Source organism: Brachypodium distachyon, chromosome 1 (genome assembly GCF_000005505.3).
Source record: "Brachypodium distachyon strain Bd21 chromosome 1, Brachypodium_distachyon_v3.0, whole genome shotgun sequence".
NCBI classification, from domain to species: Eukaryota; Viridiplantae; Streptophyta; class Magnoliopsida; order Poales; family Poaceae; genus Brachypodium; species Brachypodium distachyon.
Window position 1 is genome coordinate 27,011,460 of NC_016131.3, and position 12,747 is coordinate 27,024,206.

A 12,747-nucleotide genomic window follows, 5' to 3' on the forward strand; every position below is an offset into this window, starting at 1 on the left:
TGCAGCTCAGGGTAGCCTTTACTGCTGAAGGTGGTATTGTTAGGAACGGGACGAGAAGAAACCACCACATAACATACACAAGTATACACGGATTTAACATGAAATAATCTCTCAAACAACGAGAGGAAAAATAAATCACGGGCTATCGCTGAATATTCGGAAGTTCTGGATACGCAGCCGAAAGTTCTGCAAATTCCTCGAATAGTAACAGAGAACAACCAATGATGGAGGACGAACTCAAATTTTGATGTGGCGAAACCAATAGCACGGGATGTGAACAATGCGTGAAGTTCCAACGGATACACCACCAATTTATTGAGTATATTGGTACGAAGAGCAATTACATCAACCTGTTACATCTAGTTGATAAAAAAACAGTAAGATGTAAGATAAATTTTGAGTAAATATCACAAAACTCCTAATTTCTGACGAACTGTATCGCAAAACTACACATTTTGGTTTTTTATCACTTAACCCGTATTCTTGGACTAAACCGTATCACAAAACTCTAAATCTGACTGTCAACGACGCTAACAGGGAAACTGACGAGCGGTGGCGGCCTCGCCTCCGTCCGGGACGACGAGCGGGCGGCGCGGCTGGGCAGCATGGCGGCTAGGCGGGGCAGGGGGGCTGCAGGTGCGGCGGGGCTGCGGGCCTGGTTTGGGCTGGAATGCTCCCACCATGGACGGACGGCGCAGGGGAGCAGAACGCTCAAGGGAGAAACTCGCCGGCGGCATCCAATACGGCAGGGCTCTACGGGGGTGGATCCGAGGAGGGAAGAAAGGAGAAACTCACCACGAACTCGTAGGCGAGGTCGATCAGGGAAGAGGAAGCCGGTTGAGGCGAGTCGACGGCGAGGCACGGCCGGCGGAGGAGGAGCTCGGTGCGGGGGCACTCGAGGCAGCCGGGGATGAGGGCGAGTGCGCCAGAGGGATCTTCGAGACGTCACGCTGCTTTTGCTGGTGTCGTCTTGGCGCGGAAGGTTGCAAGCAAGGGGATTGGCGCGGGCGGCACTTCACCGGTCTTGGAGAAGAAGACCCGCGGGAGGGGGCTTGGGGCAGGGCATGCGTTACTAAGTTAAGTATGATTTCGCTTCATAGGCCGACAAGTAGGCCCCTCATGGCAGTTTCCCTATTAGCATCGTTGAAAGCAAAATTACGGGTTTTGCGATACGGATTAGTCCAAAAATATGGGTTAAGTGAAAAAAAAACGAAAATGTGTACTTCTGCGATACAATTCGTCAGAAACTAGGAGTTTTGTGATATTTACTCATAAATTTTTACCATGAGTTTTACGAAATAAAGTGTCTAAAAAACCAAATTTAGCAAATCTTAATAGCATCTGTAGTTGATCTAATGTAATCTGATGTTCTAACTTCGAGGGAGCCAAGGAGGAAGACCAGAAAACTGATCGAGCCAGGAAGACGAGAATATGGATCGATCTACTCCGTGTCCTCTATTTACCAACCACTGGGCCTGCCTGAAAAAAAAAAAGCCCACTGTAGCACCGTCCATCCAAGGCCTAGCCAAAAAACCTGCCCCAAACTGATCCCATGGCACACAAATACTGGACCTGGGTCTTCCGGCCGGCCCAATCAAGGTATGGCAGAGGCCATAACTTGCCATACATGGTGCTCCGCCCCTGGAACAACGGGAGGTGCGGCTGGATGTTGAGACAGAAGTTTCGATGCCTGGAGAATTTGGATCACAACTTCAATAAGTATTTTTTGCAACTCGGCCCGTCTTAGCATTGTTGGGCTCGTCTTTTGCTGGGCCCGTCTTTGTTACCTGAGCCGATGGCTCGATCTGAACAGCGAGGAGTTCACCTTTCCCTTTTTCCACACTACTGGTCTGTCTGTATATTTGCGATTCAGACCTGCAGCAATGTTATACTTGCTCCGTTTCATAATTCTTGTCGAAATCTTAGATGTATCTAGACACTTTTTAGGAATATAGATACATCTATTTTTGAGCAAATTTGAGCCAAGAATTATGAAACGGAGGGAGTATGCTACTTAGCGTAGGCGGAAACTCAAGATGCCTCAAAATTAAAAAACAAGGTTTCTATGTGGCTTCTGCTTAAGAATAGCCTTTTGGCCAAGGGTAGCTTGATCAACGGAGGTTGGACCTGAAATACTCGGTGTCATTTCTGCAGCGGGAAAGGAAATTAACTGTCTCTCGTCTCATCTTCACTTGCTCCTTGGCTAGATTTGGGGTGGCTGGCAAATGGAGCTAATGCGTGTGTGGATAACTTCTTCCCTGTGGATCAACGCGCTGAAGTTGTGTGTGGACAATCCAAAAAACCTAATGACCAATTTTTCTGCCGAAATTTTAGCCTGTGCAATCATGTTACACTGAAGTGCTAACACTGTACAGTTGCATAAATATGGAAACAAAAGAAGGTTTGACAGTTGACACTTGACATAATTGAAGGTACAAGTACGACCCATCTCCAATTACACACACAGAAAGAACTAGGATGCTTATTTATATAGCATGGCACCGGCTGCAAGGCTCCACAACATTGAACACAACTGTAGATGGAACTTTCTCCTCGATATATGTTCTGATAGCGAGGGCTGCCTTATGGGGTTCCAAAGGGGTTCTCAGAGGATAGCATGCGCCAAATTTGCTGGTAGAGCACCAAAGAACGCCATGAGTGGTGTCCAATGTTAGGGATTCAAGTGATGGTGCATTCTCAAGAATATGGCGCGTTAGCTCAACCAAGCTCTTTGCATGGAAGAACCTAGAGATCTTCACTGTCCGGAGCTTGTCATGGTGGTATGCTGGCATCCGCCTAAGATGCAAGGGTTCTCTATAAACCGAGTCCTCTGCCAAATCTTCCCACGACGGTACCTGAAAAAAGACAAAAAAGAAAGAAAGGCTAAGATACTTGAATTAATGGTCCGACCGTGAACACTAGTTATATACTCCATATTGTATTATTTGCAGGATGAACAGTGATCGACTTGCATTCAGGATGAATGTCTCCAAGGAGGGCGAAGCATCAAGAAAAGAAACCAGAGAGAAATAATCATAGTCCCCACTCAGATAAATGCTCAGATACTTGAGGTGGAGTAATCTGCTAGGTAACATTGCTGTACTGACCATCTGCATTCATAGTTGATGTTAGATGTTGATTAGTACTCCCTCCGATCCATAATAAGTGCTCAAATTTTGTACTAACTTAGTACAAAGTTGTACTAAACCTGAGACACTTATTATGGATCAGAGGGAGTATTAATCAAAGGTATGACTAATTACATATACTACTAAATCTCTTAGTTAATACTAATCACCTAAAGTTTTAGAGTATATATACCTGGTGATATGAACGTATGGTAAGAGTTTCCAGATTCGGCGCAACGGATGGAAGCTCTTGACGTGCATAGCAGACCGTGGTGGTACTGGTACAGCACAACTCCAGGTCCTTCAATTGCAATAGCTGTCCAAGACAGAGCTGTACTTGGAGACCCCAAAATAGAAAACTGCAGATATTTGGAGCTTCGTTCTCTATCATTCGCAGCCTGCGGCATCCAAACACCTGCAGGTGGCTGAGGTGCTTCAGCAGGGAAGGTATCTTCAGAGAAGTTATCTCGGAGCATCTCCTGAGTTCCAGCCGCTCCAAAGCCGCACACCCAGAGAGAAGGCACCCTAACTGATCCCTCGTAATACGCACATCGCACAGGTTCAGCGTTGTCAGGCTTCGCAAGGAGCAGCCAAGTTCAACCGTGGGACGGAAGGAGCAACCGGCAAGGCGAAGGTACCGAATCGAGCTTCCTCTACCATCATCGGATAGAAGTGAGCATGGGAAGTTGTACTCGGTTCCCCTTGAATATATTGAATACGTGTTAAGGGTGAGTTCCTCAATGCCTGGTGCATTAGCCATCTGAAGCCAGCTATCAAGATAACTACAGGCCTTGGCATTGATGCCATAGTGCCATTCAAGACTGAATGTCTTCACACCAATGCCTGAGTGTTTTTTCACAATATCATCAACTTTGCTTTCAAAATCCCAAACAGTTCTGAACCTGCAGCCCAGTGTTTTTCGATCGAATACGAGGTTGGGATGGCATCTCCAGGAACGCAGAAAAGCCCGAGACACGCAGGCGGCATGGGCAGCATCTCGCATCGGCATCAGGGAATGTATATGACACCAGATGTCCTGCAAATTTAAGACACTGGAATTGTAAAGGCAAATGGCTACAGGATGGAGGGGAAGAATCAACAGAAGCAGATGGACTAACAGCCTAGTAAATTGAGAACTGTACACAAATATCTTTTTCCCAGGAGTCATTAGTGGATATTTTCTCCATAGGAAGATAACAAATGGGAATAGACTCATAAGACAGTTCTCTGCTGGAGGGTTAAATCTGAAACTGCCAGAATAATACTTACACAAACCTAATGCAGCAGAATTTAGGAGATCATTGCAACCCTAAAAAATCTGCTTAGAGCAGGAAAAATAACATTTCGGGTTGTACCTCTGGAAGCTCTGGCCCAGGAAATCTCGTTCTTTTGCCACCAGGAGAACTGTTTTCTTGACGGTGGTGGTGAGATCTCATTCTTGTAGGCACTGAAATCAATCCATCTGCAACACAACATTATGGTTATGGAAAAGTACAGACATGCACTAAGGGAATTGGGAAGCATGAATACAAGACGAAGCTGGCATTTTCTCTACATATAGACAGATCCAAGTTGGATCCACGTTAATCCAACTAATTCAGAGCAAGAACGCTAATGCCCTAAAACTGCAGTTTGCTTCAGCATGGGACAAAAGATACTTCAATATGAGTATTGATCCTCTGCAAAAACGGTTGAGTATCCTCAGATTTGTTCAAACCGTTCATCTAAACAAATTTGTTTAATGCAAACAGAACATTCCAGTGGAGCTCCACCCAATTATAGCCGGCCAAGTATAGTTATTTGATAACTGAACAACATATTTCTCTTGGGATCTCCTCCCAATTTAATCTATTTGATGGTGTTCCTGTGTGGCCCTAACCCAAAAATCCAAGCTTTCAGAAGAAATGCAAATTGGGTGGATTATAATTCAAAAAATTGCGAGTATGCTTTTGTTTTGTGACGAGAAGATCTGAGCTGGAGACCTAATAACATGCTACGCATAACAGGAAAAGGAAAAACTGATCTTGCTGTAAACTGAAGTAGTAAGATTTTATGGTCAGATAAGCAAATCTAATCGGCTTACAATCTGGAGCAATCTTGCTATGAACCGGAGGCCCATCAGAGCCGGACGGGGGAGGATGGCTGGAGGTGGCTGGGGAAGGGGATGCCGGCGCCGCCGCCGAGGGAGGAGAGCTCATGGTATTTTGGATGAAACGAGATCGCTTTTTTTTTCCTTTGAGAAAACAAGATCGCTTATTATATCTTCTTGGGCCCGTCCTACCATTATTGGGCTCGTCCCAAACCCGGCCCATTATCTGATTATTCCGGGCTCGATCGGACAGACACGAACAACTCTGTTGAACAGAGGCCGGTAACTGACGCGCGCGCTTCCCGCCACGCCCTTCGCCCGCCGGGATCCATGGCGCCGCCGCCGCTCCCGTGGGCGTGGCGCCTGGCCCTGCCGCTCGTCGCCTTCGTCTCCGTCCCCTTCCTCCTCCCGCTAACCCTCCCCTTTATCCTCTTCCTCCGCCCCGGCTCCTCCTCCTCCCCTCATCCCCTCTCCTTCCACCGCCTCACCTGGCTCCCTTCCCCTCAAATCCCTTCTCCTCCACCTCCGGCGACAAACGCGCCGCCTTATCCGCCGCCGCAGACACAAATTACATCACCTTCTCCACCACCACCGCCGCCGCCGCCGCTTCCCAGTCCGCCGGCCATCGAGAAGAAGGCACGGTGCGACATCTACGACGGGACATGGGTCCGCAGCACGGACGCCTCCCGGCCGCTGTACGCGGCGGGGACGTGCCCTTTCGTGGACGAGGCGTACGCGTGCGCGGCCAACGGGCGGCCGGACTCGGCCTACACGCGGTGGCGCTGGGCGCCGCGGCGGTGCGCGCTCCCGCCCTTCAACGCCACGGACTTCCTCTCCCGGCTCCGAGGCCGGCGGCTGGTGCTCGTGGGCGACTCCATGAACCGCAACCAATTCGAGTCCATGCTCTGCGTCCTCCGCCAGGCGCTCCCCGACAAGTCCCGCCTCGTCGAGACCCACGGCTGGCGCATCTCCAAGGGCCGCGGCTTCTTCGTCTTCAAGTTCCTGGTACAAAAAGATTCAGATCCATTGTTCAATTGTTCCTTGAACATTGAAGAATTGAAGAATGAACGTTCATCTCTAGGATTACGGGTGCACGGTGGCGTTCGTGCGGTCGCATTTCCTGGTGCGGGAAGGGGTGCGGGTGAACCGGCAAGGGAGCACGAACCCGACGCTGCAGATCGACCGGATCGACAAGACGGCTAGCCGGTGGAAGAAAGCCGACGTCCTCGTCTTCAACACCGGCCACTGGTGGACGCACGGCAAGACGGCCAGAGGGTAAACACGGGAATGCATGCCAATTTGCTCTCACTTTCCATGGGTTTGCTAGCTCCTGATTCTCCTGCAGCAAGAACTACTACAAGGAAGGCGACACGCTGTACCCGCAGTTCGACTCCACGGAGGCCTACCGGCGGGCGCTCACGACGTGGGCGCGCTGGGTCGACAAGAACATGGACCCGGACAAGACCGTCGTCTTCTACCGCGGCTACTCCACCGCGCACTTCAGGCAAAATTGACCAACCAATTTCTGAATTTCAGCTCCATCGATCGATTCCAGAGCTTGACGATGTTGGAATTAAACTGATGTATGTTTTCAGGGGAGGGGAGTGGGACGCGGGAGGGTCGTGCAGCGGCGAGACGGAGCCGGCGTTCAGGGGCGCCGTTGTGGAGAGCTACCCGGAGAAGACGAGGATCGCGGCGGAGGTGATCGCGCGGATGAGGTTCCCCGTGAGGCTGCTCAACGTCACCAGGCTCACCAGCTTCCGCAAGGACGCCCACCCCTCGGTGTACGGCAAGGCGGCGGGGGCGGCGGAACGGAGGAGGAAGAAGAAGCAGGACTGCAGCCACTGGTGCCTCCCTGGCGTGCCCGATGTCTGGAACGAGCTTATTTATGCTTCCTTCGTCATGGAACCCAGCCCCAGCTCCTGGAATCGTAGATGAGATTTTAGAAGATGAGACATCTGATCTGAGCTTGTAATTAATTGTCTAAAGAAAAGAAATGTAGGGAGAAATTTTGTGCTGTGTTCTTATAGAAAAATGAAAAATGCGTGTTGTGTTCTTGATTAGTACTGCGGGTAGTAGCTTGTTTCGATTTTCTGAAGCCAAGATTTGAGAGCAATTTTGGAGATTTTAGCAGGTCACTGTTTCTGAACTTCTGTTTCTGAAACCGTGTTTTGGGGACGAGGACCATTGAAGACGTACTGTATTAGTTTTAGACGATCGATAACAGGATACGTATTCTGATTTTACGTAATCGAGACGTGGTTGTGTATTCGTGGATCCTCGGAGCCGCAGAAGAGAAGACTCAGAAGACCCACGCTGGGAAGACTCGTCGGACCACCACCAGTGCATTCCCCTCCGAAACTACCTGCCGTCTCCGAGCTCCCAGCGCATCTCGACCTCGCCGGCGGCGGAACACGATGGCGGCGTTTCTGGGCCGGCGGTTCGGCATGGCGGCAGCGGCGGCAACGTTCCTCGCCCTCGCGGCCTTCGGATCCGCCTCGGAGTCGTCGTCCAAGTCGGCCTTCGTGAAATCCACCGTCAAAGCCCACGACGTCGTCATCTTCTCCAAGTCCTACTGCCCGTACGCCCCCCACCCCTTCTCTTCCAACTCCTCGATCCGTGGTTCCTCTCCCTGTTTGCGCTCCGATGTGTGTGGTCGCTGTGGTGGGCTTGCGCTGATCCAATCGTGGCGCTGTAGGAAATCTCGAGCCTTGCTTACTGATAGATTTAGCCCCTTGCGTTGGTAACTGTAGACTGGTGGGTTTTTGCTTTGTAGTAAAACCAGGACGGGAATCGTACAAACTGTTGGACGCAGATCCAAGTGATTATCTGCTTTGCAGTTCTAGGGTATTTAGGTCTCTGGCCTTACTTGGTTATTGAATGTTTATTTGTTCTCAGTTCTTGCTAAGTGACAAGAGAAAGCTGGCAGTTTCTTTTATTCTGCTTGTTTGGTCTCAAATTTTTAAAACGCCTGTTCTGGTGTAGTCGAATTAATCCGGCTTTTGTTTCATTATCATAGAAATTGTAGGAGAATCTGGCCCTCTACTTTCCTTTTAGAACGGTCTGTTAGGTGGATTTGTCAGGTAAAGCTCGGTCCGGTTACCTTGCCAGATATAGTGAAAGGAGCTAAACTCAAATGTATGTATGAAAATTACTGAACACTTATAGATAGTACATGTCTGTGTGACGACACAGATAAGGTCACAATATGAATTAAGAAGGCAGATGTAGTCAGATGATATGAATAAAATGAATTATCATGATGCCCATAGTTGTCAAAAACAACTACCAGTTGTCATACTGTCAGAAGAAACTCTTATGTTTAAGTACTCAATTCTGCAGGTATTGTAGAAGGGCAAAAGCTGTGTTCAAGGAACTTCAATTGAAGAAGGACCCGTATGTTGTCGAGCTTGATCAGCGAGGTTTGTATTAAAACCATGTTCATATTGTATTTATAGACATTTTCGGATGTCTTTATGCTATTTGTTTTCCCATATGTAAAAGGTATTATCTTCAAAATATACTGTTATGTACTCCACTTCAGAAAGTACAGGTGGTTATGTCTTTTTGTTCTCAGAGTCTGGTAATCTTGAGGTATATGTCTTGAGCATTCAGCTATGTTTTACCCCCAGCGGAAGTTCCATAGTTCCGTTTGACTAACCAGGCGGTGCCTATGGAATAGGTTTGTATAGAATGTTATCACAATTTGAAAAAACAACATTGAAATACTTTTTTCTTAGCATGTGATAGAATAGGTGTTCGTTTGGGGCACATGTTTGCCCTGCCGGTATTCTCTTGTAACTAAAAGCTGCTTCTCCTCTTAATGAAAAGATGTGCAGAAGATATAAGTACAGCGTCTGCACCGAATCACCGGGAATGATTAAAGCCCCGGCTGGGGTCCGGGTAGCAGAACCAACAGAGGGCCAAGGAATCGAAGAACCGTCGGTTGTCCGAGAGGACATACTCCAACTTATGGTTTAGGGCACATTACCCTTACCGCGGACAAACAGATGTCGAGGCAGCATCTTCCCTTTCTCTCATTTCATCCTACCTGATGAATCGATCCTAAAATATCACCTTCAGCAGCTGTTAGTCTCTTTTTCCAGGTCATATTGTAGCTTGTATTTTCTCTAAAATAACACATTGAAGTTACCATATAATAGGTTTAAAACTTCAGATAACTGGACAGAAGACATTGGCAAACTGATGGAATAAGTAAGGCGTAAAGGCCCCACACATCATTTTTCCCTAACCATTTGTCCCCATTTACACAATAAAACAAAACGAGCAGGTATATCAGATTTAGCCTGTCTCGACCATCACTCCTTTTTGTTAGTTTTACTCCTTGAACCTTCAACATATATTGTTCTTGGCAGTGGCAGAGCTAGGATCTTCCAAATCCTATGGACAGGGGAGATAGAAAACGTATTTAGATATTAGAAACCTAGGGATATGCCTTTATAAATCTACAAATTGAACAAATTAGTATTAAATTTATCACCAGTAATTTAGCTAAGCCTGGGGCTACAGCTCCACCAGCCCTATGCGGCTATGCCTGTATCTGCCCCTGGTTCTTGGACCTTTCTTTTTTTGAGGTACACATATTGTTCTGAGACCCGAGACACCAAGACCCTGTTAATTTTAGTAGATTATCATGATGAACCTTTATTCTCGTTGTGATACAGAGGATGGTGGGGAAATTCAGGATGCATTATCCGACATGGTTGGCAGGCGCACTGTTCCTCAAGTTTTTGTCCGTGGAAAGCACTTGGGAGGCTCTGATGGTATGTAGTGTTCTGGTACACACAAAACGGTTACTGCAAGGATTTCTATAAACAACCATTCCATCCTGACCCTTCTCGATTTTCATGGATAAAATTGCAGATACTGTTGACGCTTATGAAAGTGGGGAGCTCGCTAAACTTCTGAATATTAGTGTCAAGGAAGATCTTTGAAAGTGGAAGCTCTTGTTTTCATGTACTCGAGGCATTGCTATGCGACTCTGGATTTGCAATTGCCTAGAGTCTATCACTGATATCTGTATCACCGTTCAGACGGTCTTGACCGTACTTTTGTGGCAGTCCCTTGGATAGATCATCTCACGTCTTAATTCTATCATTTGCTTCTTGACATGCTGATAGTTTGCATTTCAAGCACCAACCCCAGACCATTTATGCATCACTTTACAGTCTTACACAGCAAATTGAAATTTGTTCTGTCCTATCAGACATAGCTCGCCTGTCCTTGAAGCTTAGCACTGTCTACAATATGTATGAGTCATACAATACTAATTTACCAGATCGGAAAGAAATTATGCTGAAAAGATTTTTTTTATAGATGTACGGTTTTGGAGCGGAGATTTTTTTAATAGAATGAAGGACCACAATGGATGTTGACTCCATTTCAAAGGAAATTATGCTGCAGCTTTGCCAAATTATTACTACGAAGCTATAAGACTAGAAATCGGTCCCATTGATTGAAGTTATATACGGGGGAAGTTATATAGTCCTCTGTAACAAAGCGAAATCACTCGGTCACGGTGTGTCAAATAATACGGCCCGGGCAGAGGACCAAATCTGCTATGGCATGGGCTAAGTTTTATCCCCAAGACTCGGGCCATGGCCTGGGCTGCCTGCGACCCAGCTGGGCCTAGAACATACACCAACAGCAACTTGCTCTCCAGACAATCTTCAATCGCAGGTTTTCCTCTTTGCCGGCCGTCACCGATGAAGATTTAGCGTTTCTCTCATCTCCGGCCGCCGTCTTGACGCTGGGAGGTGGGGGAAACCTCGGTTCTTGCTAAGATTATTCAGAAGTGTTTGCATATTTTAATTGTTTGGTTCCGATCAGCGACACAATGGCGGAGATTGCGATGCCGTCGTGAATAAAGGTACTCTGGTTCTTTCTCTGCTGTGGTGGTGCCTCAACGGGTGTTGTTGCGGAGCCAGAAATTTTTAATCCCCGTGAGCTTAGTGTACCCGATCTTGTGGATCGATCTTGGGTTTGTGTACTCGCAGATCCGTGTTTATACGTATATGTTGAGTTTTTGTTAGTGTGTCATGGTGCTTTTGTTGGTTTTATCTTTTGTAATTTTGGAATACTTCTATGGCATTCTGATAAAGATATTGCGGTTCGACGACCTGCACAGTTAGGGGATCATCCCCGGCCCAAATACGTTCAACGCTCATGACTTCTCATCTTTTTGGATGAGCGACTCAAGTGGCTTTTCGAAACCTTTGAAGGTAGTCAAGTTCGTGCAGGGATACCAGTAACGATGTTGCTGCTACAGTCTGATTGCAGTCTCTATGTTGAAGCCTCAGCAGAATTTCATGTTGCAAATTATGAAATCACGGAAAAGATGTTTTTAAGAGATTTCATTGTAATTCTTAATTATAGGAGTTACCTTGTAGTTTCAAGAGTTTATGATTCAAAACATTGTACCTGTAATGGTTCTCGTGTTTGAATAAAATTACAGGTTATTCTAAAAAACTCATGAGGTGCACGCAGGCGGCACCTCATCAACTTTTTCGAGGCTATGCCGTCTGGGCGACTTCGGTTTTTGGCATGGAATTGAGCTGCATTTGTCATAGTGAGGTTCGACACGTAACGTCAAACGGAAGCTTTATCAAGCGTAACGTAATCTGAAGCCAATTCGTTCGTTCATATTTGTTTCTAATACTACATCATCATCTTAAAGTATATCTGTTTGGAGCTAGCTTGCACATACGTGCGGCGCCGGGAAGTTTTTTTAGCGGTGCTGTTTGTTTTAGCTTTTTGTCGCTGATGTATCTTATCGATCGGTCTCAGGAAAAAGGAAGAACGGAACGTAATGTATTTCGTAACCGTTTGGGCCCAAATTTCCTGCGAAAAAATGTCCGGGCCCAAATCTATTCCAGCAATTCTGCCGCGGCCGATTTCAGCTGATCTTATTTACTGCTTACTGCCTGTTTCTGCCGTGAGTAAATTGCCGTAATGTATAAACGAACTCTCATATATGCCACCCTACCCAACACACACAGCTTGAAGGCTTTCCATTCTGCGTGCGGAACAGTCGAACAGAACACCCTCGACGGGGCATTTCAGCCAAATCTGCATGGCAAGATGCAACTACATTTACAGGAATTAGGGTATATATCCGTCCGGACCCTCGGCGCCACCCCAGCGGATGCTATAATGCACGTCCGATGTGTTCATAGTGTAGCCTGATGGGTGGCTTGTTGTGTTGTGATCGATGGTGGAATAAACTTTTTTGTTGATTTGGAACCCAACAGGTGACTGCTGGTAGATAGCTAGATATCGATGCACTGTTGGAATTGGAGAAAGGAAGGATAACCCAACTCCTAGGATGGGGAAGGAGCAAGCAAACCAGCTGGGAAGATCTCTACTTCAGATTTTAATTTGCTCTTGTTTTTAAACCTCAAGGGTAGAGGTGGTCAAAATGGCATGCTTGAAAAGTTGTTTTTAATTGTATTGCCACTACTTTGAACCCAACCCCCCGGTACACAAAATCTCGATGTTCTAGCATTGCGG

General features: G+C 47.0%; 3 protein-coding genes across 4 annotated transcripts; 2 read left to right on the forward strand and 1 right to left on the reverse strand.

Moving 5' to 3' along the window:
• Positions 1-2,298: 2,298 nt before the first annotated feature.
• On the reverse strand, positions 2,299-5,367 carry LOC100828649. 2 transcript variants are annotated; one of them, XM_003560349.4, is made up of 5 exons: positions 5,212-5,367; positions 4,484-4,590; positions 3,322-4,164; positions 2,973-3,110; positions 2,299-2,855 (listed from the first exon to the last, which is right to left on the reverse strand). In XM_003560349.4, the coding sequence occupies exons 1-5, from the start codon at positions 5,324-5,326 to the stop codon at positions 2,487-2,489; spliced, it is 1,572 nt and encodes a 523-aa protein (XP_003560397.2). In that variant the 5' UTR covers positions 5,327-5,367; the 3' UTR covers positions 2,299-2,486. The 2 variants fall into 2 exon arrangements, with proteins under 2 accessions (XP_003560397.2, XP_014755933.1); XM_014900447.2 differs by lacking the exon at positions 2,973-3,110.
• Positions 5,368-5,547: 180 nt separating this feature from the next.
• On the forward strand, positions 5,548-7,155 carry LOC100828949 (protein trichome birefringence-like 5). Its single transcript, XM_003560350.3, has 4 exons — positions 5,548-6,222; positions 6,299-6,492; positions 6,563-6,721; positions 6,813-7,155. Exons 1-4 carry the CDS (start codon positions 5,548-5,550, stop codon positions 7,153-7,155), a joined length of 1,371 nt encoding a protein of 456 aa, XP_003560398.1.
• Positions 7,156-7,525: 370 nt separating this feature from the next.
• On the forward strand, positions 7,526-10,540 carry LOC100825578 (glutaredoxin-C8). Its single transcript, XM_003563320.4, has 4 exons — positions 7,526-7,798; positions 8,560-8,639; positions 9,903-10,001; positions 10,102-10,540. Exons 1-4 carry the CDS (start codon positions 7,635-7,637, stop codon positions 10,170-10,172), a joined length of 414 nt encoding a protein of 137 aa, XP_003563368.1. The 5' UTR covers positions 7,526-7,634; the 3' UTR covers positions 10,173-10,540.
• Positions 10,541-12,747: the final 2,207 nt, after the last annotated feature.